At 36.9% G+C, this 14,898-nt stretch overlaps 1 protein-coding gene across 1 annotated transcript; it reads right to left on the reverse strand.

Moving 5' to 3' along the window:
• Positions 1-11,440: 11,440 nt before the first annotated feature.
• On the reverse strand, positions 11,441-12,824 carry LOC106001152 (olfactory receptor 4C5-like). The gene is made up of 2 exons (XM_013036280.1): positions 11,924-12,824; positions 11,441-11,466 (listed from the first exon to the last, which is right to left on the reverse strand). The coding sequence occupies exons 1-2, from the start codon at positions 12,822-12,824 to the stop codon at positions 11,441-11,443; spliced, it is 927 nt and encodes a 308-aa protein (XP_012891734.1).
• Between the last annotated feature and the right edge of the window lie 2,074 nt (positions 12,825-14,898).

Consider the following 14,898-nt stretch of genomic DNA (forward strand, 5'->3'; position numbering starts at 1 on the left):
TGGGAGGTCTCTTATTGCTGTTTCCATTTCAATGCTTGATATGGGCCTGTTAAGATGATTTAACTCATCTTGGTTTAGTTTTGGCATGTTGATATTTCCTAGGAAAAGGTCCATTTCTGCCACATTCTCAAGTATGAGAAGTGTTCTCTTATAATGTTCTGAATCTTGGTTGTTTCTGTGGTGATGTTTCCATTCTCATCTCTGAGTTTATTTATTTGGGTGTGTTCTCTTCTTTTTCTGATAAGATTTTCTAAGGATCTGTCAATTTTGTTAATTTTTTTGAAGAACCAACTCTTTGTTTTGTTGATTCTTTCTATGGTTTAGTTTGGATTCTAATTCATTTAATTTTAATTATTTGTTTCCATCTACTGGATTGGGGTTTATCTTGCTGCTCTTTCTCAAGGAGGTTCAGATGTATCATTAAAATGTTGGTTTCAGATCTCTCCAATTTGTTGATGTAGGAACTCAGAGCTATAAACTTGCCTCTGAGTACTGCCTTATCTGTGTCCCAGAGGAACTGATAATTTGTGGGTTCATTTTTGTTGAATATCATGAACATTTGAATTTCCTTTCTAATCTCTTCCATGACCCACTGGTGATTCAACAGTGTGTTGTTCAGCCTCCATGTGTTACAGGACTTTCTTTGGTGGCTTTTGGTTTTGAGTTCTAATTTTATTCCCTTGTGGTTTCAGAGAATGCAAGGTATAAGTTCAATGCTTCTGAATTTGGACAAGTTTGCTTTGTGATCTAACATGTGGTCTATTTTGGAAAATGTTCCATGTGCTGCTGAGAAGAATGTGTATTCTGATGCTACTGGGTGAAATATTCAGTGGATGCCTTTTAAATCTAGTTGATCTATGCAGTTGTTTAGATCTTTGGTTTCTCTTGAGGTTTTACTGAGTTGATCTGTCTAGTGGGGAGAGTGGTGTGTTAAAGTCCCCAACAATTAATGTTTTTGGATCTATGTGAGATTTGAGAGAAAGTAGTGTTTCTTGGATAAATTTGGATGCTCCATTGTTTGGTGAATAGGTATTTAGGGTTGTAATATGCTCCTGAAGGAGAGATCCCTTAATTAGTATGTAGCTACCTTCTTTATCTCTTCTCACTAATTTTAATTTGAAGACTATTTTATCTGATATTAGGATTGCAACCCCGCCTGTTTATGGGGGCCGTTTGCTTGGTAGATTTTGTTCCTGCCTTGCACATTGAAAATGTGTTTGTTTTTATGGGCAAGGTGTGACTCCTGAAGGCAGCAGATAGAAGGATCTTGTTTTATAATCCAGCTAGACAGTCTATGTCGCTTAATTGGAGTGTTAAGTCTGTTAATGTTAAGAGATAGGACTGAGAGGCATTTGTAAGTTCTTGCCATTTTATCCACCTTACTTCAGACTCATGAGCTTTCTGTATTGATCTTTGGTTTGCCTCCTCTCACTCCCTATCACGCTCACACTGAGTCCTTCACAAGTTTTCAATCTTTTCATTCACCATGTTTACCAGTAGTGTTTGTAGGGCTTTTTGAAAACTCTTCTCTGGATTATTCATTATTTGTTCTGACACCTGATTATCATAAGTGGGAGCTGAGATACCCAACTTGCCATTTTTCTTGTGTTTTTCCAGCTTGTTCTGCCCATTTGGTATGAAAGTAACACCAGTTTTGTACTAGAACACTATTTTAAGGCAAGCATCAACTAAAGTCCTATAATCGCACAGTCAAAAGTCTGCAGGTACAATCTAGTTCAACAGATACAGTCTTTTCAACATCAAACAACCATGTATTCATTTGCTAAGAACAGCAAAGAAGAATTTGGCAAAACAGAAATTTTTAGGTTTACGGAGAAATGTGGGGAAAAATAGTGTTAGAGGAATGTGGAAAGGTAAAAGGAGAGTGAAATTAACCAAGTTCTCATCTCACAGAGGGAAATGGCTTGGACAGAATGTTAGGAAAGAGAGAAGAAAAAAAGAAAAAAGAGGCAAGAAAAAATGGAAAAACAAAAATTTTAATGTAAAAGGTGAAACACTTAAAAACTATGCAAGTTTAAAGAAGAAATATTGATAGAAGAATGGGGATAGGATGAGAGGAGGGGAAGGATAGAAAGGAGAACTGAAAAACTGAAAAATAAAAATACTTAAAATATTGTATAGGTATAAAGAGATAATACTGCTATTAAGGAATTTAAGCCTAAGAGGTTTTGAATTGAGTAATAAATTTCTCGGTTAAGTGTGTACACAATAGAGGATAAGGTCCAATAATCGATGATGGGTATATCTGAGGATGAGCAGAACAGCAATTAAGTCATGCAAAAAAGAACGAAAGAGAAGAAAAAGTGAAAAGAATGAGAAAGAAAAAAAGAAAAAAGGACCAAAAGGTCAGTAGAGATTTAAAAAAAGGCACACACATATAACCTAAAATAAAAGTTATAAGTGGAAGAAAAAAACCAGATTAATAGAAAACAATTTTTATTAAAAAAATCAAAAATTAAAAAAAAGATACAAAAAAAGAGTTCTTTGATTTTTTGGGGGTGGGGTGGGGTGGGGTGGATGGGAATATCCTGTATCTCCTTTGTGTCCGTAACAAGTCTCTTGGTGGAGTCTCTGGTCTGCTTGTGGTGTTTGGTTTTCCTGTGGCTTGATTGGTTTCTTAAGCCAGTTTGTTTGGGAAGGCAGAAAAAATGCTCCACTTTACCCAGGATTTTGTGGTCCTCCTCCCAGGCTAGTTCAGTGGGAGCAAGATCTGCTTTGAGTATCACAAAAGAGGAAGATGGTTGTTTCCTCTAGTTTGGAGATGCTAGTTTGGATATGCTGTGATGAGGCTAGGTTCTGGGTAGAGTTGAGGCCTTTCAGCAAACAGTAGCTTTTCCCTGAGGGGCTAGCTCCTGAGACACTCACAGAGCCCAGCCTGGAGCCATTCTCAGGGTTTATGTTTACTTAATTTCAATTGATTATCTATGCTGCTGTAGGGAGTGGTAGCCTCTGGCTCTGTTTACCCAGTGAAGAAAGCCACTCTTCTGTGGGCAGAGCTACCACTGCTTGGGCTGGGTGACTTTCCCCTGGGTGGAGTTGAGCCTGGCTGGTCAAGTCAGGTTCCGCTGACCTGCTAAATGACTCTTGTTTTCTCCAAAGGCCTGAGTTGGAGCTAGCTGCTCAGCAGGGCCTTTGTTATTATCAAAGCTGGAGATCTCTGGTAATAGGGGAGTGGAGGGGTGGCCTTCCCTCCTCTGCTCCCTGAGAAGGAGTGAGGATGTCAGGGTTCTACTCATGCCAGAGTGTTGGTTCCTGGATCATCTCTGATCTGCGATCTGCAGGTTTAAGATATCTGGTCCTTGTCAGTTCTTGCTGGTGTTGAATAGAATCTGCTTGCCCTGCTGTGTCTGGCACCTTTGTCCCGGACTCTGCGTTGTAGGTATGGCAGCTACAGGTAGCTGCCCTAGCCACTACAGGTAGCTGCCCTAGCTGCCACAGCTGCAGCCATGGCTACAGGCTAGTGCTCAGCTATGTCTCCTTGCCTGGATCTTCTCTCTCTGGCCTAACTCTCTGTACTGTGATGGCACACTTGGTGTGATTCTCTGGCCTAGAACTGTTCACTGGAACTCTAAAACTGCTTTCTTTGTGAGAGCTTGTTTAGCCTCCAGCTTTTCCTCAGCCATCTTCCCGGAACTGTATCAATTACTTTTAATTCATATGTTTTTCCCTCCCATGTACATATTTATAAGTATTTTGTTAATCAACTCTTTTTTGAAACTAAATTTTCTACTTTTGCTAAATCTGAACCAAATATGTTCTGTGACCAATAGTTTCTTTTCACTATGTAAAGTCATATCATTTTATGGAAAGAGATACAGTTTCAGATAAAATCAACATATATAGGAAGCAAGTGCACTGAGTGCACTGAATGCATGCAGTTATTGTTATAGCTCCTGGTGTGTTACTCATTTGCATGTTTACCTGTTTTGTCTGGTTCTACAGGAGCCTTTATTTATTTTTCTTTCTCTACCTTGGGTTGTAAATACAGAAATGGTACACAGTTCCCTGTGGATTTTCACAACACTTTATAAATACATTTTTCTTATTAGTTATACTTTGCTTACAAATAGATTATATTTTAGATTAGGTAAAATTCCCACTGCCTTTTAGAAATGGCATAAAGTAGGACATGAGTGTATTTTGCTTTCAGAAAAATATATTTCTTGAATTGTTTTCATTCTTGGCTTCTGTAGACAGTGACTATGTCATCAATCATTTAAATGAATTTATTTTACAAATTTAATCTTCACAATTGCAGCATAGAAATCATTCAGGAGTGAAAAGTTTCAACCATCTAAACTGTTCTGAGTTAGTATATGTAGTGGCACATTCACATTTACTACAGTCTTGGAAGTGATTTTAATAATTTTAACAGCATCTGCTTTAGCAAAGCACAGACAGTGTTTTTATGATATTTTCAATTGATATTGTTTCATTTGTTATTGTGCTCAAATTCATTTTCATGTTAAAATACTAAATTTGAGTCAAGTATATAACAGCAAAAAACTTCTTTGGGGATTGGAAATGAACAAATCCTGTTATTGGGCCTAAAATGTTGGCAAATATATTTCATTTTTACTGACCCGAGACTAGTTGGTAGTGGAATTCCTTTTCTTAGATTGAGTGCAGTCATTGCTTTCTTCCTATTTGAGCATATTCAATAAAGCTTTCAGTGAATTCTGTGAACTGTCAGGTAGGGTATTGGTATAGTTATTTTCTGGAATACTCTGCAATTTGGATGTTTCATTTTATTTGATTCCCATTGTCAATTCACTTTTTTGTTGGCTATGGCTTTATTCTTACTCCATGCTTTTCCATGAGGGTATAAGTGAAATTTCAAAAAAAATTTCTTTGAGTACTTATTCCAAGTTGAAAATAATTGCAGAAGGACAACATATAAACAGGAAAAGTATTAAACAATATTATAGACACTATGAGGAAAATGAACTATACAACTTTAAGAGGGGATGGGAGGGAAAAACTGAGAAAGAAATACCCTAATTATCTGACTTATATAATCTCTATGTACATCACCTTTATAATAACAATAAAATGTATTGTTCAAAAATATTCAACAATAGTTTTCAAGTTAAGACAATAAGTGAATACATAAAATCTACTCAGTGTATATCATTTTCTAAATGTGGCCAAATATCTTAAAAGCTCATAAACAATATGGAGAGAATTTCTGTGAATCCTACCTCAAGATCTCCTCTCAACTATATGCCTTCTTTCCACTTAGCTTGCTTCTGGTGTTCCAAGTTAATCTTCCTCTTGTTGGTCCACTATTCTGCATGCCACTTACTCACAGATCCTTCCTTCTTTCAGATTCCTTCTTCCCTGACTCTAATGAAATATTTAAATATACTTCTGTAGAGGGAAGTGTTTAGCCATTCATTGATCTTGTATTATTCAGAGGAATCATAATTGGCTCAGATAAAATCTTCGCCATGACAAATGAAGGTTGTTGCCTTACTCCCAGTGGATCCCCAAGGACATCATTGATGTTTAGTTTTAGAGAAGCAGTTGAGGTGGGGTTGTATTTCAGCTGTGGTTTAGGATAAGACTTGAGTAATATAATCTGTAGTGATTACTGTTACTGTATTAGGGTTTAATCTGTGCTTTTGTGTCTATGAATGGTTGTGTTACAAATTTTTTTGTGCTGATTTGCCATTCTACACTGCGTAGATACCTTCCATCATGATTTACATATATGTATATATGTATACATGTATATATGTATACAATTTCATCTGTCCATTTGAAACAAGCTTAATTAGAAGAAACTTAAAGTAACTTCACTGTTCTTCTGTAGGGAATATGTTCTAAGGTACTTCCTAGCAAATGGGTGATGTTATAAATATGCTCTCCAAGAACCACTGGAGTCAAGGATACACACAAAATAAAGAAAGGTCTCAGCAAGGCAGAGGGTGCAAAATCAGCCAAAAATCTGGCAATGAAACAGGCAGACTGCTCACCTATTTGTCTCTAATGCATAGGCCCTGCCCCTCTGCTCAGATTGGCGGAGCTCAGGTTTACAGTCTGCTTGTGATTGGCTAGTTTGAATGAAGTAAGATGTATTTACATAAGGTGATCATTAAAAGATTTTGAGATGAGATTAACAGTAAACAAGTACTTTCAAAATATACCCACACCCTCTGCTTATAAACTGAACAATCTGAGGTGTATCTTCTGAGGTGTGTTTTATTTACATCTTGGAAAAACATTTCATTTCAAAAAATACTTCCTTATCCTAAAACAGTTCTTCTTTCCCTTTAAGTACTTGCTGAAATTGTCTTAGTAGGATAATTAACCAGAGAAATACTATCTTAGAAAAATAATCATCAATAGCCAAGCCACCAGGCCAAAGGAGGAACTTTTAAGCAACCCACTTAAATAGTAAAGGAAGTTTTTCTCACACTTGAAAATGTGGATAGTACCAAATATTTAAATCTCAGAACTTACCAAAACTGTGGACATAGCTTCTATAGTTTGAGATGTGATAGCCAAACTAACTGAACTTCTTCACAATATCATGGATAGTTACTTACTTCTGTCATGCAAATTTATCACATAAATTTTTTCTTCCTTTTTTTTAAAATTAAGAACTTACATCCCTTCCCTGTAAGAAAGCACTTTATGGATTCCCTTTGGTAGATGTTATGCTTTTGAGAAATTATTAATTAAAATAAGTATTACTTCAACCCAAGCACTAGTTAGCATGAATGTCAAGCTGATCCCTAAGATGATTACTAGGGGACTAGTGGATCAACAGTGTATTGATGCACTAGTCAAAGGGGAAACTTCTCTGTCAGGTGTGCAAGACAGGGGCACACAGATTTTTATCATATTTCTAGAATGGTGTACTCTTTAAAATTTGCAAATTATTTAGTTTTTGGAATTTTGTATTTAATGCTTTCAGAACTTGATTGGCCAGAGATAGACTGTGCAAAGAGACTACATTTTGGATAAAAGGACAACCTTAATTCTCTTGAAAGGAGAAAAATAACTCAGTTAAAGTACATATTAAATCATGTTTATCCATCATTCCTTGAGTTTGATTTATAGTAAGAACATTGAATGTAAGATAGGCAATTTTAAACAAAATTTTGAGCATAGTATGTAATATGGTAATATTAACTCTAGATGCAATGTCATATAGTACATCTTTAGACTTTATTCACCCTGTATAAGTAAAACTTTTTACCCATTGGCAAGTCAATTCTCCATTGTTCTTTCCCTGCAGACTATAACAATCGCCACTTGATTTGTGAGTCTGAATATTTTACAACCACATCAGTGTAGTAATCCAGTATGTGCCCTTCTGGGACTGACTGATTTCACTTAGAATACTGCTTATGATATTTGCCCATTGTAGTTGCATGTGTCAGGATTTCCTTCTTTTATGATGGAGTAGATTTGTATAGGCACCTGTACACACGTGTATATACTTGGATTATCTCTATTTCTATCTCATTCTGTCTCTCTTTCTCTAAAATTTTCTTTATCCAGTCATTTATAAATGGGCATTTAAGTTATTTCACCAAATAGCTACCATGAGTCATGGTAACTATGACCACACTAAATTAACTTAAAATTTATTTTCTCAGTACTGGGGTTTGAATTTAGAGCTTTGTACTTCATAGGTGAGTGCTTTACCAGTTGGGCAATGCTCCAGCCCTTTTTGCTTTAGTTAATTTATTTTTATTTTTATATTTTATTTTATTGTAAAGATGCTGTACTGAGGGGTTACAGTTACATGAGTAAGGTGATGAGTACATTTCTTTTTTTTTTAACAATCATAATAAATCTGCTGCAAAGAACATGCAGCATTCTTTTTTTTATTGTGAAAATACCTTACAGAGAGGTTACAATTACATGAGCAGGTAATGAGCACATTTCTTATCAAGCATTGTTGCCTCCTCCTTCGTTTCCCCTTCCCATCCCTTCCCATTTCTCCCCTCTCCCCCCTCCCCTGCTTGTCGAACATTGTTACTTCCTCCATAGCTACTTTATTTTTAAAGGTAGCTTCTTGAATTTTGGGGGATGAGAGTTTAGGGTAGTCTCAGACCTTCATCTTCCTTCCCATGTGTTCCATATAACTGGGATTGCAGGTATGTGCCAAGACCCCAGCTTGTTTGAGCAAGTTTCACTAGCTTTTTGCTATTTTTAGCTGCAGTCCTCTGAATTTTCCCTTCTGAGTTGCCATGATTACAGATGTGAACCACCATGCTCAGCCCCTTCTCTTAAATTTTGATTGCAAGTTTGTTTTGATACTCAGAAATGGGATATGAACATTGTATGGTGGTTCCATAGTTAAGCGTTTGAGGAATCTCCATGGTGTTTCCCATAAAGAATACACCATTCCTACCAAGATCTCCCACAGCCACTAGAGTCTCCCAGGCCCCTGAGTCCGAGTCTGTGTGAATTGGCTTGGAGCTAGGACAAGCCTAACGTTTGAAGCAATTGTGCTTATCCTAGTGGTGTTGTGGACCTGGAGACCAGGTCAGCAGTGCAGTCCTGGAGCTTTGGGTCATGGGGAACTTCCCAGTTCTGGGCTTGACCAGGGCAGTTCCAGTGCTGTGGTGTAATGCAAAGCCCAGCACTCACTCACTTCTCATTTCCTCAGGCTGAGGGCATCTCTGCACACTGAGACCTGGGGGACAGTGATGTGGGCAAAAATGGTTATCATTAAGTGGCTTACAAGGGAGCTGCCATTTAACAAAGCAGTTTATGAATATGATATATCTTGATCAATGTCACCTCTTTCAACATTCTCACCCAAACCTCCTCACCCTCCCCTTTCCTCACTCTTCTTGATTTGTAGGATATACATTGGATTCTTGCTTGCGTTTCCCCCTCTCTTCTCCCTGCATTAGTCTACCCTTTTCCCCTTGGTCCCAAACCCACCTCTTTTGAGTACTGTTCCTGGACTTTTATTTTTCTGAACTTTTATTTTTATCTTTCTAAGGAATTACACTATTTGAGATCTCCCTTGAATCTACCATGTTTTAGTTAATACATCTGTGTACAGGGCATACCACAATATATTTACTTATAAGTTTGTAAGTCAAATCTAGCTTTCACATATAAGGGAAAATGTGCATCCTTTATCTCTCTTTGGGCCTGACTTATTTCACATAACACAATTCTTTCCAAGTCTTTCCATTTCTTTACAAATGGTACAATATCATTATTTACATTGAATGAGTAAAATTCATTGTGTTTCTTTCCTGTCCTTTCCAAGAATCTCTTTATTTCTGTGCCAATTCCAGGTGCTATTAGCTCTCAGTTGTAGCTCTTGTAAAGGTTTCTTGAGCATAGGTAGTTGTTCAAATTGATGTTTGTGAGTGGGAACAAGTACTAGAAAGTTTTTTTTTGGTTGGGGGTGAGTAAGGCAATGAATGTCTTTATTTTTTCCAATTAATGTTGATACACATTTTAAAATGAGAGAGAAATGTTGAATTCAAAAGGCTGAATTCAATTGAATTCCATTCATACATGATAGCATCAGATATAGAAGTACAGTAACAAACATTGTCCTGCTGAGGAAAGTTCTATTCTTCTATTTTGCTGTTGTTTGATTATAATTTGGAGATAATTATTGCTAAAGAAGTTTATAGTTGTGTGGAATTGGTAGAAAGTTTAAACATGTAGCTAGAAAGACCTGTTTGCAGTACTGAAAGAATTTCATTGGGAAAATTTGAAGACCTATTTTACAGTGTAGTTCAGAATTTTTATTATCATTTTCCAGTGTATATTTTTAAATTTTTCTTCCATATTGCTGAGGTAAAGGGAAAAGATGATATATAAATTTGTGATTTCTGTCAGATATGTGTGGTTCTGTTAGAGCTAATGTATACATCAGATAGTATAACTATTAGATAATGCATTATATCAAGCAGAAAAAGGCTCTTTTAGAACTTGGCTTTATAATGATGACTATCCATTGTAATCTTTTTGAGAATAAAGGTAACTGCAAAAGTGACTGTCCTTATTACTAATAAATCTTCTAAAAGATGAAGATGATACAGAGCAAGCTGCATTTTGCCATGGTTTCCAATGAATTCTAAAGTCTCAGTGATTTAACACATACAATTTTATTTCCTGCTCATTGACCATGGGATGGATGAGCCTTGACAGCAGTTGTTCTTCCCACAGATACTCAGTAGCCCAGGTGGTTTGTATAGGGAAAAGAATACTAGGGAGTACTACACTAGGTTCTAAAACATTCTACCTGAATGCAACATCTAGCACCTCTCTTAGTAGGTTACTTTTTAAAAGACAAATGAGCTTGGAAATAAGATAGTGTTTATTGATATTTAGTGAGCAGTAAATGAGCTGGCAACAATTGAGATACAACTGGCCTTCCCCATGGGATGAATATTAACCTCTGAATAACAATCTGTTTATATTCTATATTTAATATGACACAGGCATGGTTAAAGAGTAATTTCAGTAACAGTAACAGTCTTTATGAAGTTAGAAGTATACTTAAGATTTTCAAGGCTTTTGTTGTTCCTTGATGTAAGTTTCTTTTTCTAGTTTCCAAATATCCTTAAATTTTGTTGTGTTTACATCTCAGTTAATTCTGATCTCATTGTTCTGCACTTCTTCACTCAAATCTGAATGTGAAGATGTTTTTGCTCTTATTACTGAGATATGATCAACTACCTTTGGTGCCACCTACCTTTGCCCTATCATCTAAGGAACTGGATGGCCAGTACAAGCCATTTTGATGGTGAAATGACACCTAAGATGGCAGTTCAATCAATTAGTTAATTAATTTTGGTAATGGGGTTTGAATTTATGGCCTTGTGCTTACTAGTTTAGCACTCTGCCATCAAACCACATCTCCAGTCCTGTTTTTGGCTTGTTATTTTGAGACAGGGTCTTGTGAACTTTTCTGTTTGGGATGGATTCTATCCACAATCCTCCCACTCTCAGTCTCCACAAGTAGCTAAGATTACAAATGTGAACCACCAGTGCTCAATTGTAGGATTTCTTTTTTAGACAGGAAAAGATCCCCCCCCCAAATTTGTTGTACATGAGAAATCACACCCAATGTTGGACTAAGGCTGTACCTAGAAGAATTTTATATCCTTGAAGAAGCAGAGAGAATAGTTTATTTATTCAAGGAAGAGGAGCTCTATGTGGAGTCTTTTGAGGAACCTCCTTACTATTTTCTAAAGTGGTTGAACAAGTTTACACTTCCACCAACAATGCAGTAGGGTTCCCTTCTGCCCACATCCCTTCCAGCATCTGTGGTTATTAGAGTTCTTGATTATAGCCATTCTAACTGGGGTGAGGTGATATCTCAGGGAGAAGAAGGCTGCCCCTGCAGGTACCCAACACAACAGCATTCATTTAAGTCCTGCCTTAAATGACTTGTTTCTCAAAACCCATTCATTTCTGCTTTCTATCTGTTACTCCTAATAAGCCTACCTAGATCTCATTAGTTTGGGTTAAAACTATGCATTTCAACAAAAAACATTTACCTATTAGGCTTTTTAGCTTAAATATTACAATTACTTAGGCTGTTAGCTATATAATCTATACTGAAAACTTGGCAAAAATGTGTTCCAGTGAATACCTAAATTTACAAAATTTTCATGTATTATGACATTTTATGGCAACTAACAATTAGTTTTTGATCACTCACAAATGATGAGAAATGTGTAATGGAGGGATTCTTTAGCTATCATTTAATCAAGTATTAATTTCTTATTAGAGGAACCACTCAAGATTCTAGAAAACAATGGAAACTAAATATGCTAAAATTCACATATTTTAAATTCAAGACTCCTTTCCATTAGTTGTACTTGGTAAAAACAAATAGATTTTATCTGTGTCTTCTCTAGTCATGTAAAAATTTCCCTTTGGCTCCAGATGTTTCTTTGGCTCCAGAGCTTTCCCATGGCATTTTTCACCTCTGTGTTTCTAAGGGTATAGATTAAAGGGTTTAGCATGGGTGTTACCACAGTATAAAACACAGCCACTGCCTTGTCAATGGGGAAAGTGACCATGGGCCGAAGGTACACAAAGATACAGGGTACAAAGAACAAGATGACCACAGTAACATGGGAGGCACAGGTAGAGAGAGCTTTTCGCTGTTCTTCAGTGCTGTGTGTCTTCAGAGAGCAAAGAACGAGGACATAGGAAGTGATAAGAATAGAAAAAATGAGCATACACATCAGCCCACTGTTGGCAGCAACAAAGAGTCCGAAGATATGAGTATCAATGCAAGAGAGCTTGAGGAGAGGGAAAAGGTCACAGATGAAATGGTCAATGACATTTGGACCACAGAAGGGCAACCAGACCATGAAAAGAATTTGAATCAGAGCATGAACAAGTCCTCCAGCCCAGGCCAGGGACACCAGAATGTTACACACTCGCTTATTCATTGTGATCATGTAATGTAGAGGTTTGCAGATGGCCACGTAGCGGTCATAGGCCATCACGGTCAGCAGAATGATTTCAACTCCTCCAAAGAAATGTTCTGCGAAGAGTTGAGTCATGCATCCCCCAAAAGAGATGGTTTTGTTTTCACTGAGTAGGTCAAATATCATTTTGGGAGCCATCGTTGAAGAGCAGCAGCTGTCTATGAAGGATAAGAAGGACAGAAAAAAATACATGGGGGAGTCCAGGGTTGGGCTAGAGGTGATTGTTACAACAATAAGCAGGTTGCCGATGAGAGTGAGAAAGTAGATAAGTAAAAATACAACAAATAAGAACTTCTGCATGTCTGGGTTCTGGGTCAGGCCAAGCAGGATAAATTCTGTCACATTGTTCACTTGCTCCATGAATAGGCTTTGACATCTAGATTATTGATTTATCTGTGGATAGCAGCACAAGGATTGAATTCCAGGCAGACAAAATTTGGACAGGCACATAATTTCTGCCAGGATCATTTTCTGTGACACTGATTGAAATCCCAAGCAGAAAAATCCAACATGTAAAAGTGTGTCATATCATTATAGCAAATATACATGCACACTCATCCATTGATACACAACAGCATGCTTTCCTTTACCTGTACATGGGTGGATATTCTCCTAATAACTGACAGTTATTATCTGGTTTCTCTTCAGATCATATAAATCTTTTGCCTTTTACTAATAACTGACAGTTGTATTTTTCCTTTTGAAAATAGTAACAAAAATAGGATGATAGCCAGGCGTCGGTGATTCATGCTTGTAATCATAGCTACTCAGGAGGCTGAGATCTGAGGATTGTGGTTCAAAGCCAGCCTGGGCAGGAAAGTCCATGATACTTACCTACAGTTAACTACCAGAAAACTGGAAGTGGTGCTGTAGTTCAAGTGGTAGAGCACTTGCCTTAAGCTGAAGAGCTGAGGGACAGCGCCCAGGCCCAGAGTTCAAGCCCCATGACTGACAAAAAAAAAAGCAAAAAAGCAAAAACAAAAATATAGAACTATAACCAAACAGATGCCTGAATGCTTGAGACTACACCTTGGTTTCTCTTCATTACACATTCACTCACTTAATACCTATGAAGCTTCAGGACAGAAGTTGTTATTATTTTTAATCATTTTCAGGCGACTGAACATCAGGCAAATTTAATTTGAAATTAGGGAAGATATAGTCCCATTTCATAATCAACTAAACTGAGTAAATGTCTGAGCATGTGGTAAGATACACTTTGGCAGCTAAATTTGTGAGCTGTGTCACAACCAATACAATCATAGTTGCTTGTTTATTGTGATCACGTGGTTCAGGAGTTTGCAGATGCCTAATATCAGGCCTTCATAGGCCATCACTGTGATCCTGGTGGTCTCCACTCCCCCAAAGAAATGCTCTGCAAAGAGCAGAGTCATGCATCCACCCAAGAAAATAGTTTTGTTTTCAATGAGTGAATCAACTATTTTGGGAGTCATGGTGAAAGATTAGATTTGGTTAAAAAAGTTTTGAAGCTTTTTAGGTAATTAAAATTATATACATACATATAAGAATCATAATTAAGTATCTCTGGAATACACACATACACATACACAATGATAGTTACAATTAAACATCTCTGGAAGAAGCATATCCCCAAAGCATGAACTAGGCTGTGTGAGGTCATATCACATTCCTTGAAGTTATTTGAAATGTTAAAACTCACTATTTGGAGAACTTCAGTTATGATTAGAAAGGTTATATTTAAACTAAAGAAATGACCATAATTGACTGGATAGTGTGTGTTTTCTGGGGTGGGGAGAGAGAGAGAGAGAGACAGAGAGAGAGAGAGAGAGAGTCTTCTGGTTATTAGCTATAAGATGTTGGATACAAAGGAGGAGGCAACAATGCTTGGTAAGAAATGTACTCATTACCTTGCTCATGTAATTGTAACCCCTCTGTATGGTATTTTCTCAATAAAAATTTTTTTAAAAGAAGATATTGGGTACTGAACTTGATCTTAGTGCTCTTAAGGCTTTACATACTAAAAGGGGGAAATAAATAATATTGAGGAATTCAAGAATATCATTATTATATCTGTCAAAATTTATGTTCTGAAGGTAAAACATATGGTTCTCCAGATTCTTGATGAAGAAACAAAAATTTTTCCTATCACCATTTTTATCTTTTAAATATTTACTTGCAATTTTAATAGAGAAAACAAACGGCATAAGTTTTCAACTTAAGAAATAAAATCTGCTACATATATTCAGAAGGGTGGTTGAATACAGAAATAAATACGTTAGGCAATAGGAATTTTTTTTTTTTTGTCAGTGGTGGGGCTTGAACTCTGGGCCTGGGCACTGTTCCTCAGCTCTTCAGCTCAAGGTTAGCGCTCTCCCACTTGAGCCACAGTGCCACTTTTGGCTTTTTCTGTTTATGTGGTGCTGAGGAATCGAACCCAGGTCCTCATGCATCC

This window comes from Dipodomys ordii, unplaced genomic scaffold, assembly GCF_000151885.1.
Source record: "Dipodomys ordii isolate 6190 unplaced genomic scaffold, Dord_2.0 Scaffold270, whole genome shotgun sequence".
Lineage (NCBI taxonomy): Eukaryota > Metazoa > Chordata > Mammalia > Rodentia > Heteromyidae > Dipodomys > Dipodomys ordii.

Bases quoted from the DNA above. Each gene is read 5' to 3' on its own strand.
- LOC106001152 (XM_013036280.1), bottom strand. From the start codon at position 12,824: ATGGAGCAAGTGAACAATGTGACAGAATTTATCCTGCTTGGCCTGACC. The intron at 11,467-11,923 runs GCCAAAGAAACA...AATGAGATCTAG, and splicing joins TGCCATGGGAAAGCTCTGGA to GTAGGCTTATTAGGAGTAAC.